Source organism: Lacerta agilis, chromosome 1 (assembly GCF_009819535.1).
Source record: "Lacerta agilis isolate rLacAgi1 chromosome 1, rLacAgi1.pri, whole genome shotgun sequence".
In the NCBI taxonomy this organism is placed as follows: domain Eukaryota; kingdom Metazoa; phylum Chordata; class Lepidosauria; order Squamata; family Lacertidae; genus Lacerta; species Lacerta agilis.
This window is the reverse complement of record NC_046312.1, coordinates 91,082,132-91,098,290: the sequence shown is the minus strand read 5'-3', so window position 1 is coordinate 91,098,290 and position 16,159 is coordinate 91,082,132. Positions and strand designations below refer to the sequence as shown.

The 16,159-nt window shown below is 43.7% G+C and overlaps 1 protein-coding gene across 3 annotated transcripts in view; it reads right to left on the bottom strand.

Moving 5' to 3' along the window:
* The window catches only part of LOC117054444 (TGF-beta receptor type-2-like), a 46,275-nt gene that overhangs the window by 5,765 nt on the left and 24,351 nt on the right, over window positions 1–16,159 (bottom strand). For 2 of the 3 annotated variants that reach the window (XM_033163300.1, XM_033163281.1), the window contains exons 2-4: window positions 9,475–9,625; window positions 7,657–7,859; window positions 732–1,543 (exon numbers count right to left, since the gene is read on the bottom strand). In XM_033163300.1, coding sequence (XP_033019191.1) covers window positions 732–1,543; window positions 7,657–7,789 — 945 coding nt within the window. In that variant the 5' untranslated portion in view covers window positions 7,790–7,859; window positions 9,475–9,625. The remainder of the gene's footprint in view (window positions 1–731; window positions 1,544–7,656; window positions 7,860–9,474; window positions 9,626–16,159) is intronic. The other variant, XM_033163292.1, reaches the window with a different exon arrangement.

The following is a 16,159-nucleotide window of genomic DNA, read 5'->3' as shown; positions in this document are numbered from 1 at the left end:
TATTGCAGTGGTGTTAGATTTTGAATGCACAAAGAGCTTGAGAAGATAAAGTAGCCCCAGCCTTTGACTACAAACTAGCTGCCGAAAACAAGATACCCTCTAGAACCCGGAACACAGTTGCTATTTGTCATTCAGCAACAAGGATGATTCCAAGCCAATTATGTACCAACAAGCAGGGCGCTCTCTTAAATCATAGCTGCATATTTGTATATGGAACATGCCGAAAGCCTGTGGCAAATTCCATAGTAGCATTGCCTTTTCAGAGCTTTTTCATACTGCCTGCTGTCCACTATTATATTTGACATTCTGAACGACTCCCTTCACACATAGAAGGGCCCTCCATCCATGGAAAGGGCAGCAGGCAGCACTTCTGGCCCCACCCCCAAGATGTACATGCTGAACAGGCTGTCCAGGGGAAGCTTGTGAGCATCATGCTCTACAGATGCAGTAGGCTTTCATGTGACCTGGATCCCCATTCAGGCAGGGTTCTAGATCACATGGAAAACCTATATAGGCAGGCTTCTGCTATGCAAATGTCCATGCTCAACACATGGAAGCTGGGATTGGTAAATCAAATGAACTTTTGGGGTGGGGCCAGTGCAGTGGCACAGCTGCCCCTTGCACAGTGCACAGAACTCTTTGCATGGCTAGCGCATGAAAGAGGCTATGATCTTTCTACTTTCCATCAAGCAGAAAGGATTGCTCTGCTGGTTTCATTCTACAGCACTCACCTGTCCGCTGTTTGCAAAATCTTCCACACTTAAGGCTGGATCCAGCCTCAGCGCAATCCCAAAATCGCAGAGCACACATTCCTGTTCGTTCTTAATGAGGATGTTGGTGCTTTTGATGTCCCGGTGGGCGATGGGGATCTTTGGACTGCCACAGGCAGTGTAGTCACTGTGCAAGTGAGCCACACCACTCACTAGGGAGCCTGCCATCTTCTGCAAGTCCCTCCAGCTCAGAACATTCCTGGACAAATAATCCTTGAGGTTTCCCTGGTTGTGGTAGGCCGTGATGAGCCAGTATTCTTTCTGGAGCCCAGAGTGCCTCTCCTCTGCTGTGAGGAACTGAAGGATGCTGTCATGCTTGAGGTTGGCATCACTGAAGATCTGGCTTTCGTTTTTCCAGGAAGCATAGTCCTCACAGGGGAAAATCTTCACTGCCACCGTCTCGTACTGTCCCGAAGAGGCATGTTTCAGCTTTGCTCTCCAGACTTCTGCAAACTGCCCTTTCCCAACTCGCTCATCTAGCTCAATAGGCAACAGTTCAGTGTTGTGGTTGATGTTGTTGGCGCAGGCAGTGCTCAAGGCGACACGGTGGTCGATCTTGACAGATAGTATCTCGTCGTAGCTAGTGGCTCTGCTGGGTTCAGGCAGTGGGTGGTGCTGGACTTGTTTCTGGGGCCATTCCTTGGCTCTCCTCCTCTGCTTGTGGGTTCGGCAGAGATAGAACGTCACCGTTATCATGATGGCAACTAGCAGTGGGGGCAACAGGCTGATGGCTGCCACAGGAATTATTTCTTTGCTTTGTAGCATGGAGTATCCTATGGCGAAAGGAAAGCGAAAAATAATACACAGCAAGAACATCTCCGGATAGGCCAGTTAGTCAACATGAACAGCTTTTCTTAGTGAAGAATGAACATAAAACTAATAACTTGTGGGGAAGAATCACAGCTCAACCCCCAACTACACCAGGTAGAGCTGGAAATGTTCCCTGTCCAAAAACTCTGGAGGGCTGCTGCCAGTCAGTGCAGACAGTACTCAGCTAGATGGACCAATGGTCTGACTCAGAATAAGGCAGCTTCCTACATACCTTCCCCTGTATCCTAGGGCTCAACATTTCAAGTGCTAATATTTTCTACCATGGGTTTGCTTGGCTGTCTGTCTTCTTTAATATATAGTGCGGTTTTGAAAAAAATGGCCATGCAGTCTAACGTGTGGCAAATGTTAATTTGTTATTTATTTGTTTATTATTACATGTATACCCCACCTTTCCTCCTAGGAGCTCAAGATGGTGTATCAGGTCCCCCTCTGCTTTTCATTTTATTCTCAGCAACTATGGGCAGAGCAGCAGCCACTCAAAGATTACAACCAAATCAGCCACAATCATCTGTATCGCAGTACTTTACCATGCATTTAGGAAACAGGCAAATTCCCCCCACATTTTACAGTTTGGTAAGTTAGTTTGGTAAGTTAGTTCTCAGACATAGTCAGGAGATCTGATCTGGGAAGAAGCCCCAGCTCACTGGGTAAAGCACATGCCGGAGACTTTTGAGATGTGCTGTTAATTAGTATATAATATGTACTGTAGATCTGACGACGGTATAAACAGCTTCATATGCACTCAAGATGACAGAGCCAAATCTTTCTTGCCGACTAAAATGAAAAGTCTTTACAAAAACTCAGCTCTTAGATCATAAACCCAAGAGACTAAGGGGTGGAAAATACTGGTAACTCCTTTGCTCCAGGTCTTTTGAAAATATAAATGGCCCTGCTATCAATGATCAGATTAATCTAAGGAAGGAATGCTAAATAAAAGCAGTCCGTCCAGCGGCAGTGTGGCAGCGTGGTCCAGAGGTTCTGACTCCCAAGACTCCTTCCACTCCCCCCCCCCACTTTTAAACTCATGGATTTTTTAATTTTATCATGGGGCAGCTAGGTGCAGTGCTGCTGAGACCTCTTAATTTCCCAGAGGCACCTAAACAGGTAAATCTCTGTAGGGGAAAAACAGAAAGCACCCAGTGGTGGTTGCTGTTAATGCACTCGTAAGAAGCCCAAAATGCATCACCGTGAAAGGAGCATGCTGGGTGGACCTGCTATAGATGCTCACTCTCCTCCCCAGCCACACTCAGCAAGTAAGAACCTGTTTTCACACTGCACCCAAGTGGCCCTGGAACAGTGCAGGGGTGCAGCCCTGGTCAGGAAAGAGACAAAGACTGGGCACAACTATCTTTCCTTGTGAAGCGGAGATTACAGAGCGGATTGATTGCTATTAGGCTAGGTCTGTAAGAGCTGGGTTCTAACCATGCCGAATGCTTGAAGAACAGGCTGGCTAATCTTTGCGGTAAAGATCCTGTTCTGCAGTTCCTATTGGCTGAAATCACTACTAGGATGGGGATGGGGATGTTTGTAAACCAGGCTTGCAACTTGATTCGCAGATGCTGCAAGGCTAAAGACTGTTGCAGGAGCCTCTTTGCTGCCACCTGCTGGTTGTAATGCGAATCTGCTGCTGCCCCATTACCTAGGAGTATTTGCAATGAAACAAGCTTTACTGCTGGGTTTACATTGCAACGTTTCTGCATGTTCAGATCTAAGGGATACTCACTGAGTCCATGCTTGAATAAACAGTAAGTAAGGCCCATGTGCAGGCATTTTGTACACATGCTTAAAGGTGTTGTTTTTTTAAAAAATTGAAACTTATTAGTTTCAATTTTTTAAAAAAACAACACCTTTAAGCATGTGTACAAAATGCCTGCACATGGGCCTTACTTACTGTTTTAGTTCATTGTGTTAGTTTGTATACTTTCTTTTATTAAAGTATACAAACTAACACAATGAACTAAAACGGGAACCGTCCATTCAGATAGCTAGTAAAAATGGAAACTATTTTAAGTTTTTTTTAAAAAGCTACTATTGATGCTAAAGGTTCTTTAAAGTCTGTGGAAAGCATAAATGATTTTGCCTGGCGGCATTACTATGAGAGTAATAAGGGTGCTACCTGGGTCTCTCTAGGAAGGTTGGCATCCCAAAGCTGAGGATCTACATTAAAAAGGCTCTTTTTGGTCACTGTCCACCACACTTCAGATGGTAGGACCAGCTTAAGGAAGCCTCAGACAATGACCTCTGGATGGGCAGATTTTGATATGGGAGAAGATGACACACCAGGTATTAGGAAGATATACCGTGTGGCTTTAAGAGTTAATGCTGACACTTTCAACTGAACTTGGAAACTTGCTGGGAGCCAGGGGAGTTGTTTTCAATACAGGCAAGATATGAGATACAATCTCTTCTCCCCACTGCAAAGAGATAGGTGCAGTTCCTTACTGCTGCTCATGAAATTCAAATAAAAATGTTGAAAGGATTCTTGGCCAAATATAATACTGAAGAAGAGAAGTTCAAGAGCCATCCCCTAAGCAAAAAACCTTTGCTGCATGACCTCAGTGGGTGCAGTCTACAGTTCAGATACTGGAAAAAGAAACTCAAAGCACTTGGCTGTTTTACTTGGCAGTTTACAAAAAATAAAAATCTGCCACAGCTAACTTCTGCTAAGCTGTGAATGTTTCTAAAATAGGCATTGAGTTCAAACCACAGGATCAACCTCAAATGATATAATTTGAGTTTGTTTTGGAAAGCGCGAAGCCTGGCTATCTCCTGCTTCTCTAATGGATTTACCTGATGGGTATGACTACATCGCTAAAGGCTGTGAAATCCAATGGAAAGCAGAATTGTTTTCAGAGGATTTTCCAGGACTTCTCTTATGTGCAAACCCTGAAGTAATAACTGTGTACATAATTCCCATCAGCTGCTTAAGTATGTTGCCTCCTGGGCTGCAAAGTCATCAGCTTGTAGCAGGGATCATTAAATGAGCCTGAAGAATTATCAGGCAGGCAGTTGTTTTCTATGAAAACAAATGCTGAAATGTAAAGGAAAGGAAAACCATCGCCTCATATTTTTCTGTGCCTCCCACTGCTGTCTCTGCCAGAAATGAATTGGTTCTGGAAGAAAGAAAAAAAACCCCACCTCATGGTCAAATGAAACAAGAAATGTTGAGGGCATCTAAATATTCCTCAATGGATATATTCTGAATCCAGCAATATAAGCTCTATTGGGTAGATTTAGAGTTATAATATAGCCTTGGCCACCTTCCTATGGTCCTTGTCTGCTCTCAGAAGGGTGTAGGAGGATAAATGGCATATAATGAATATGGTATGCTACATTCTGAACACCAAACAATAATGTGCCACTGCTTTAAATGTTCCAAGGAAGCCAAGAGAATATGAGTTTCTTTGCATACTGCTAACTCTAAAGGGCCTGAGGTAAAACATCACATACAATATATCTATAATCAGTGCTTTTTTTTCTTAAAAAATGCTTAGGGGTACTCTCATTTTGACTCAAGAAAACCACCATTTTATAGTTCAAATTGGGTAAAATAAATACAGTAAATGGACAAAAGTACAAAGATTCACAAAATGTTTAGGGGTATGTGTAACTTATTGATAACTAAAGTGATAATTCATTTGAGGACTGCCCTCACATAATATTGGCAAAACCTGGAAGTGATGACCACTGACAGCCACATGTTCTTAGTACGCTTTTCCTGTCAAACAGTTCCTTTTTGTGTTATGTGGGCTTGGTCTGTATTGAAAAAAGAAAGTGGACAATAGCTTTATCCAGTAAATTGGTTGCTCATATATTCCTTGTTGAGAGAACAGTCACTGGCCCTGTGTACACATAATGTTAAGTCCAAACCATGGCTAAGCCTGAAAACATAAGTGTGTGTTTTTACAGTAAAAATCAAGTTCGTTTCACTCCAGTCCTCCTGCTGTAAGGTAAGGTATGATTTGGCTTAATGTTATGTCCAAACTCATGCTTGAGTTTCCCTCCCTCGGCAGATTTAACATGTCAAACCATTGCTTAACTCAAGGTAGCATGGCTGCAGGAGGACTGAGGGAACAGTGAAGTGACTGTGATTTTTTCTGTTGGTACCTGAACACTTGCAATTCACACTTAGCCATGATCTGGCTTAGTGTTATGTGTGAGCCAGACCACAGCGAACAGTATCAACTGTGTGCAATGACAGCAACCACAGAATGCTAAGTTCCTACATGTTCAACTGAGATTCTACTGCTCTCTTGCTCCCAACTACAGTGTGTTGTTGCTTCTGTTGCTTTTTTACTTGTTTGTCCGTGCAATTGAGATGCAACAGTTCTAACCTTGATTCTTATATGTAATAACACATGACATATAAATAAATAAATATTTGCATTAAATGTTGCATTAAAATAAATAGTCTGCCCATCATGCCAGTGGAATTTTCTGGAGCACCACTTATAATTCAGCTATAGATTCTGAAGCTGATAATGTGACTTAAGGGGCGATTTTCTTCCTAAAGCAGGCTACGTAATCATTGCACAGGAGATTAAATTGGATAAACTCAAGTTTCAGTTTCACAGCTCAAAAACTGCATCAAACTTTACCACAGTTTGGTCCAAACTAAGCAGACCCACAATTTGGGCAGGAGGGATGGGGAGAGGCATCTCACTGCTACATTTTGTTCCTTCCCACACATGACCCAGCCTGGTGTTTTATGTTTTTGCCTGACAGGCAAACTTTCAATGGAATGTTTGGGAGGTGGGGAGCTGTGGTTGGGCCATCTCTGTTTTTAGACTGTATAAGCAGGAAACAGATCCCATTCCTTGCAAAACTAACATCTGATAAGGTCAACACTGAAAGCGATGACTTAGCTTGCAAGTCTAAAATAATACTGGCTTGAACATATGCATACGGAGTCAAACCATCAATCCACCATGGGTCGCCAGTATGCTGCCCTTCCAATTTTATTGGACTGCAACTCCCATCTTCCCTGGCCATCAGCTGTGCTGGCTAAGGCCCATGAGTCTAGCAACATCTAGAGGGCACCTTGTTGGCTACTACTGGTCTACTTTAATGGTCAGTTACTTTAACTGATCTACTTTGACAGTCAACAAGACCTTAGGCAGAACTCCTTCCCTGCCTTGCAACATAGGCTACTTTCACACTGAGCATTTACTGTGGAATATTTACACTGCATTCTCTCACTTTTTTCTGGGGAATCTATAATGTTGTGAACAAAATATTCCCCTCTCATATTCTGTCCAGCTTCCCCCCCCCCCTTCAGAGCACAAAAAGTCAAGCTTTTTAAAATTCAGTTGAATAGCCGCATCATTTCCCCAGGTGTAAATGGCTAACTGTGTTACTATAGTGGTACCTTGGTTCTCTAAATTCGAGAGAATTCATTGGACTCTGAATCCATCTTGACTCCCAAAATGGTTTGAAAACCAAGGTGTGGCTTCTGATTAGCTGAAGGAGCTTCCTGCACTCAATTGGAAGCTGCAGAAGTTGCAAGGGACGTCTGGCTTCTGAAAAACGTTCGCAAACAGGAACACTCACTTCCGGGTTTGTGGTGTTCAGGAGCCGATTTGTTCAGGAGCCAAGCCATTCGACTACCAAGGTACCACTGTAATCCGCCAGGTTAGATTGTTCAGTCTAGCCATTTTCTCTATTGTGCTTGAGTCATTCCCCCCCCCCCCTTTCTAGGAATTGATTCAATCACTTCAACCCAAATAACATTGCCTTTATATCAGTCCTCTCCTCCCCCCTTTCACCCCAATTGCAGCAGGGGCAAGAATGATTGGGAATGAAGGTGGGGGAGAAAGGATTTAACACACACACACCCCAACGGCAGAGGTGCATTTAGGGGAGCACAATCAGTTTGCCTACACTGCACCGAAAGGGCAACACAGGCGGCATCGCAACCATGACAAAGAACAGAAGGTGAGAGGTGGGGGCGCCACTGAAATTTTAAAGCCCAAAGTCTGCCACTGCCAACAGTCTCAATAAAAATAATCTCCTCTAAGATGGGGAAAGCTGGACTCAAACCAGGAAGAATACTCACCATTGGTGTGCTTTTCAAAAATGAGTTTGTCATTGCATTCCTGTTCATTCACACAGCCACAGATGTAAAATATCCCCTCCTCATTGTGCTGACGGACCATAACACACTGGGATGTGTTATACTTGGGAACCATGACATTTTCCACGGGAAGCTGCGGATTGTGACAAAGAGTGCTCACTCTAATGCTCTCGTTGTCTTGTTTCCTGAAATGCATAATTCATCGAAAAAATGATCACTGTGAAGGTAGAATAATGTAAGCCAACATTTATGTACTTGTTCATAAACAAATAATAAATCAGTCCTGAACACAGTTTCAAGTTACAAGAAAGGAGATTCCAACTAAACATACAGAAAAACTTTCTGACAGTAAGGTAAAGGTATAGACAATCCCTGGACTGTTAAGTCCAGTCCAAGGCGACTATGGGGTGTGGAATGCATCTCGCTTCAGGCAGAGGGAACTAGCGTTTGTTCGCAGACAGTTGTCTGGGTCATGCAGCCAGCATGACTAAATCATGTCTGGCACAACAGGACATTGTGATGGAAACCAGAGTGCGGAAACACCATTTACCTTCCCTCCATAGCGGTACCTATTTATCTACTTGCACTAGCGTGCTTTTGAACTGCTAGGATGGCAGGAGCTGGGACAGAGCAACGGGAGCTCACCCTGTGGTGGGGATTTGAACTGCCGACCTTCTGATTGGCAAGCCCAAGAGGCTCAGTGGTTTAGTCCACAGCGCCACCCGCATCCCTCTCAGACAGTAAGAGCTGTTCGACGGTGAAACAGTCTCCCTTGGGAGGCTGTAGATTCTCCTTCCTTGCAGGTTTTTAAATGGAGGTTGGATGGCCATCTGCCATAGATGCTTTAGCTGATATTCCTGTATTGCAGGGTGTTGGACTAGATGACCCTTGGATCCCTTCCAACTCTATGATTCTACAGATGTACCTTGACACAATAGCCTAAGTAGTGCTTTGTACAAGGGGTGGAATTCACCATTGCCTGTTACAAATGTTCTGAGGCTTGCCAGATGGAATGATTCCTTCCTCTCCTCGCCCCGCATACTGTTCTGGGGGTTCTCCTGACCATTTTGGGGGGGAGGGGGAGTCTTGTTGCACAACTGGAGGTCCTTGCATGGGGCTTCTGCTGATGGAGGACATTAGATGAATGCTGCCCAAGGCTGTTAATATTTCCCAATACCAACTGGAAGTGTATCCAAAAGTTGTCTTTGGGCTTGTCCACACTGGAGCAAAACATAGATTTGCACCTGCCTGCCTCCCCATTGACGTAGTGGTGTCCACATGATAGCCGCCTCCTCATAGTGTTGTCTTGAACCTGGAAAGGTAAGGTTTTTCCATTCTTGGAAAGTCCAAAATAGACAGGATCAAAACCCCCACATTTAAAGGGGGGGGGAGGTTCAGGACAACACTTTCATTCCTATCAGATGAACCCCCATATAAATTAAAAATGTCAATTGCTTGTCCCCAGCTGTGACTTTGTACCTATTAGAATCCTCAAGATATAACACGCAGCAGTTGGAAAATGTAATTGCTAGGTATGGATCTTTCCATAACTATGTTCTTGCACTTTATTTTACATTTAGTATGTAAATGTTTTTATTAACAGAGGTGCCAGAACCCACCTGAGAGGTGCCGGAACTGAGTACTGGTGAGTTATGGCTTTTAAAAAAGCCCTGCTTATAATGTATATATTTCCTTTTACCCATATTCTAATATTATCTGTTCATTTGATTTCATTTACAGTTTGTTTCATCGCCCATTAGGGATGTGCTTAATGAGGGTTGGTGCTCTTCGCCTACTTACCATATAGACACACAGATTTCCTCTGACTTTTCACAATAGGAGCTCAGATCACAGTTGCTGTAGCACTCCTGATCTTTACAGACTGGGTACGTGTTATTACACCACTTACATAAATTGCTCTTCACATTCCGCCCTCCTTGGCCATCATGTGCTGTGAGTAAAAAGAAATTAAACAAAGGGAGCATCTTTAGTTGTTTGAATGAACATTTTTTTATATATGTCTCATCTGTTAATTCTGAGTTCACACATGGGTCATTAATTGCCTTCACAGTACTATGAGATGGTTCACAGTACTATGAGATGGTCATCCACGGGGAGAGAATGCACAGGTTTCACATATTGCAAGCACCACGTGAATGGGTGTGTTTGGTGGAATCTAGACACACACAAAAAAAGTTGTGAAAATGCTTTTATTGAATTTGCCATAGCTCACCATCGCCATGTAGTGTCACATTTGTATAATGCACTTAACACACTTAAAATGTTTTATTTGCAGCAAACGCTGACCATACTCTGTTTCCCTTTAGGCCTCATTAAAAGTGCGCTCATTCTGTGTCTTGCATTCACACATCCACAAACTGTCACACCAACATGCAAAACAACTTTTCACTTACATGCACAGTCACAAGTTTTCTGGGTGTTTCTGCATACATTTATGTCAATGCATAGGCACATGTTTATAACAAACTTCATCTTCTCTCAAGGTTGCACTTCTGTTATGGGGATATTGTATCCACTGAGCACTCAAAGGGCAATATACTGCAACGGGTTTTGCTGTAAGGTTTTTTTCTTTCGTTTATTTTTTTGGTGAAAAAACATCCTTGAGTTGTTTTAAGGCAATATGTGCCAGAGTCTTGACAGTGGAGGCTGTTAAAAGCCCTGGGTATTCAGGTGATGTGTTTCCATAGAAACTAATTATTAGACAATCCTACTTGCGTCTTATGAATCAGGCAAAAGCAGACCTCCTCCGCCTTGATGCTGTAATCTAGATGTCTTGTGTGTGAAGAGAAACGATAGGAAATGCAGTTTGAATCAAGAGTATTAGGAGAAATTAAGCCCCTGGTGATCTGGTGATCTGATGTAGACTTTGGCTGTCTTTTGAAGTATTTAAGCTGTGTCTTTACCTATGATCAACCTTCGTATTTGTAAATGAACTCACATATTACATAATGCCATAAGCATGCCACTGACCTCCTTCCAAAAGAAGCAAAAGAACCCAGTAAGTTCTGTACACTCAAAATGTCGTACACTTGAAATGGACTGAGCATAACAATCTTGTACATATGGTGCTGTGGTCCGGGGACGGCCCACGTGTGATGCTCTCAGAACCGCTCTGATGTTACCTTTTCACATGAACAAGACTAGGAGGGGGTATCAAGCAAGGGCTAAAATGTGATTGGGACACTTTTTGGCTGATCACACAGAAAAGGCCTTCTCTCCCAACAAACATTTGTGTTGACCTATCTGGCACAGCTCTGACAGATGGAGAAGATCAAAAGCAGCAGAACAGCAAATTAAGGCAACATGCTTGATTCAGAGATCAAGACAGTACAGAGCAAGGGCCTGCCTCTCAAGTCAGTTTCAGTGAGGGTCAAGGAAAACACTATTAAACTTGATCTCATCCACAGGTGAAATCCTGTGACCATCAGGGTTCCTAACCCTTGCTACTAGAAGCTTGCAAAGCTACACAATTATTTGGAATGAGGCAGAGCACTTTCATTAGATTCCGTACTCAGCAAATTTGCTATTGTATAGCTGAGAGTCAGTGGATGCTGTTTCAGAAGCTGAAAAGCAGACCTAGATATCTGGTTATGATTATCATGATGTTCTTCCAAAGAATATTTTATACCAATATTCAGATTTGACCCTTTATTGTTCTCTAGTTTCTGGCAACCAGCAATAAATCTCCCATCCCATTTCCTGATGCATAAAATGAAATTTTGCATTACAAAAGAGACAGTAATCCTATGATTGGTGAATTCCGATGTTTGCGTGTGTGTGTGTGTGTGTGTGTGTGTGTATGTGTGTGAGAGAGGGAGGGAGGGACAGAGAGAGAGAGACAGAGAGAGAGAGAGAGAGAGAGAGAGAGAGAAACAGACAGACAGACTTTGTAACAACGTTGACTAGTACAATCATTATTGGCTACCACCAAACCCTTATGTCTTCAATTTATTCTTGGAGACCTCATCCTCATATTTAATTAGTTTATAGTTTGTTCCAAGTTTTGCTTTCCCAACCTTTTTTTTTAAAGTTTTTATTTTGATGCTATGCATTTGCCTCTGCAACATCTGGAAAGCTTTTTGTAGAAGCTTATTGTTACTTTACTGCCTGTGCAGCTTTATTAAATTATCTGAGTATTAACATTGAAAGCATTCATCTGGGTTTAATTAGGGGTAAGATGAGTGATGTGGCAGTTAAACTACAAGCTAATGGTTCAGGGACACAAAGTTCTAATAGTAGTTTTAGCAAGTTTCTTGTCCTGATTTTCACTAATTAAGAAGCTGGGCTCCTATGCAAAAGCTTGCCTTCCAAAACAGATGGGGGGAATCACATGATGAACCAAGCTAGCAATAACCTCTCACTGAAAGTTTTCGTAACTTGGTGGCAGTGTTTTATTTGGATTCATAAGTGGTCTATACCAGGGGTCAGCAACCTTTTTCAGCTGTGGGCCGGTCCACTGTCCCTCAGACCATGTGGTGGGCCAGACTATATTTTGAAGGGGGGGAAATGAACTAATTCCTACACCCCACAAATAACCCAGAGATGCATATTAAATAAAAGGACACATTCTACTCATGTAAAAACACACTGATTCTCGGACTGTCCGCAGGCCGGATTGAGAAGGCGATTGAGCCGCATCCGGCCCCCGGGCCTTAGGTTGCCTACCCCTGGTCTATACAGTGGTGGCTGGTGCCCATTGAGACTGGTGGGGCAGAAGTTGGGGATCCCAATAGTAGGTAGAGCCAGAGCCAACTAATTCTCATTTTGTCTCCATCCTTGTCCCTGCTGAATTCTCTACAACAAGGGGCAACCCTGAGATTGAGGAGGAAGAGGGAGCCCCCAGACTGGTTGTAAATAAGGAGGGAAAGCTGGTTAACTGAGCTCGGTGGGACAGTCCCTCACTTGCCCTAATGGACCAGCCTACCAGCCTTCCCCAACATAGGTCCCCCAAGTTGTATGGGACTACAACTCCCAGCAGCATGATCCAATGGTCAGGGATGATTGGAGCTGTAGTCCAAAACATCTTGAGCACACCAGGTTGGGAAAAACTGGTTAGTACTCTCCACCTCCAGATTAAGGTTCGAACCCTAATTTGCCTTTGCACATAAGATTCCCCCCCCCTCCATTTAGACTGGTCTTGATGCCTCTTGTTGCACAGCTGGTGATGATTTTTTCTTTCGGGGGAGTGTATGAATCAGAACATGTCTTTTGAACATGTCTCATTTTTTTTTAAGATTACACGTGCAATACTTGGGTGTGTTCCTAGTGTGATTTGGCGATAGCTCTGATTAATGGGCTTGTTTACTGTGGGTCCCATGATTGATAGTAGAGTCTCTGGTCAGAGACAGAGGGTGGTGCTAGGGAGGGAGATGTTGTCGCGTCACTCCTTGGTGTGTGGAGTGCCGCAGGGCACAATCCTTTCCCCAGTGCTTTTCAACATCTTTATGCGCCCCCTTGCCCAGATTGTCCGGAGATTTGGGCTGGGTTGTCACCAATATGCCGACGACACTCAGCTCTATCTGCTGATGGACGGCCACCCCGACTTGGCCCCGGACACACTGACCAGATGCTTGGAGGCTGTGGCTGGATGGCTTTATGGGAGCCAACTGAAATTAAATCCTGCTGGGTCAGGATGGTATAGGGTTGGGGGACCAACTCCCTTCTCTTGTGGGGGCTGAACTAGTGCCAGTGCCTTCCATTAAGAGTTTGGGTGTAATCCTTGACACCTCCCTTTCCATGAAGGCGCAGGTTGCAGCAACAGTCAAGGCAACCTTTTTCCATCTTTGCCGTATCAAGCAGTTGTTCCCTTACCTGGCCACAGTGATCCATGCGACGGTCACCTCCAGTTTTGACTACTGTAACTCTCACTATGCGGGGCTGCCCTTGAAACTGTCCCAGAAACTCCAGCATGTGCAAAATGCTGCAGCGAGGGTCCTCACAGGGTCCTTGTCATGGGAGCTTATTCACCCAGTGCTTTACCAGCTGCACTGGCTCCCGGTGGAGTACCGGGTCAGGTTTAAGGTGCTGGTTTTGACCTTTAAAGCCCTCTGCGGCCTAGGACCCTTGTACTTACGGGACCGCCTCTCCTGGTATGTCCCGCAGAAGACCCTAAGGTCCATCAATAATAATAGCTTAAGGGTCCTGGGCCCTAAAGAAGCCAGATTATCCTCCACCAGGGCCAGGGCTTTTTCAGTGATGGCTCCGACCTGGTGGAATGCTCTGTCCCATGAGACTAGAGCCCTGCAGGACTTGATCTCCTGCTGCAGGGCCTGTAAGACAGAGCTATTCCACCTGGCCTTCAATTTAGCCTGATCCTTCATTCCTTTTTTCCCTTCCCTATGAAGAAACCCTTTCTGAGACCCCACATTGAAACTCTTCCCGGGTTTCCTTGCTGGCCCTAGCAGGACTACCTGCTACATTTATGTTGTACTTTATGCTGTTTTTTTAAAAGTCATTTTTAAATCAATGTTGCATATTTGTTAGCCACCCTGAGCCCGGTTTTTAAATCGGGAAGGGCGGGGTATAAATAAAAAATTATTATTATTATTATTATTGCCAGTTCACACTGCAAATTCCTCCACATAACTATATACGCAGCAACACAACCACATGGAGAAAGGCTATTAGGGCTCTCTATACATGAGGGTGATGGCAAACCTATTTCTGTTAGTAGGTTGTGCAAAAGGTACAGATGTGGCCACATGAAATATCTGCTGGCTCGTCGCACGTATGTACAATATTGTTTAGCACTAGTCTTTCTTCACATTCCAACATTGCGCATCTGCATACAGTGGTGCTGCCAGGGCAGGGCTTTGGGGCAGAGGTGCAGGGCCCCTCTCAGCAGAATGAGCAGGAAAGCTGCCCCAAATGCAACAGGACTGGCTTGCCATATTTTGAATTGAGTGAATATGGAGGGAGCCCCTGCAAGGCCATGGATTCCAGAGCCCAAAATTAAGAACTGCATCTACGTGATCATCTGGAGGAATGTGACAGTGTCACCTGGCACCGAGAAAGAAAATATAATCAACAGTAGGAGATAAAAGCAAGAGTGATCCATTCATTTATGCGATGAACCTCAGTTTTTCCATAGGGTGCCTCTTAATGCATATGTTGCCCCTACTTGCCTGTCTTTTGTTTATCTGACAGCTGTGTCTAATGACACATAGGCAAGGCATCTTTCCCTAAAAGAAATATGTTTCTGGGATTGCTAAGGCACCAGTGTTGTTGATTCTTCCATGTGTATCCAATAATTTTCAGCCAGCACGCTTCTTCTTAGTGTTCCTGTTTGCTGTATTAGTTACTTTTAGTTCCTCAGTGTAAAACGCTTCCTACTTGGAAGCACACAGTTTACACCCTACTGATGAAGGGGTTGATAGGTCTATGAGAGCCTATGGCTCAAGAGGATGGGTTCTCATCAGCCTAACCTCGAAAGGACCATTAGCAATGGTTTCAAAATTTATCAGCATGAGACTGTGTCACATTTGAGAGACACTTTCACACTGAGGATGTAATTGCATTTCCGAACACCTTTCACATAGCTTATACTAAGGGAGGAAATCTTGGCTTGTTTTCAAAGATTTACTTGAGTGGAACTACTGCACATGCAAGAGAATGAGATAGTAGACCCATGAGCTGGTCGAGAGGGCTGGGCCATTTTGGACTGTAGGATGAGTGTGTGTGTGTGTGTGTATAATGCTCCCCCAAGAAAATAATTCAATGCAAGCAGGAAACTAGCAAACCAGGGAAGGGTTATAGACCAGTTATTTCCCTGTTCTACTAGCTTTATATTTTTAGGGAGTTTTTTATTTTATATAGGGAAACATAACCACGCCAATCTGAATGGTTTCAAGTGGAACTTTCCCCAAATGATCATGATTAAGAAGAATTGCATTTTAAATTTGTCAAAGAATAGACTTACATAGTGTTTCAAAGATTAGCTATGGGGTGAAAAGAACTTGGCTCTTCATTCAGTTTCTTTTTGTATTCATCATGAAATGTTAAGAAAACACCACTCCTGTATACATCCAATTATTCAAACCCCCTTGATATGCCCTAAACACTGAAGATAACTGAAGACACATTCACTATTTTCTTTTCCATAGCTCTCATTCTTTCAAAAAAATAAATATGCCTACAGTGCTGTCCAAGGCTGACCCAATACATTTTGATGCCTGAAATGGAGCAGCAAATGGCACCAAGTCAAGTTATTTTATCACCTGAGACATAAATAAATCCCGCAAGTGCCTCTCCCACTTTCTGCCAGTAAAAACACAATAATAAGTTAAGTAACTAATAGTAGGCTGCCCTTTCATGACATCCAAGATATGCTACCTGGGGCAGGCCTCATCCATTATATGGGGAAGATAACAGATATAATAACATCATGAGGAGCCTACTCCCCATGTTCTTGCGTAAGTCCCTGCCCAGGAATTTATCATGGTGTGTTTCAGCCTCTTTTCTTGGC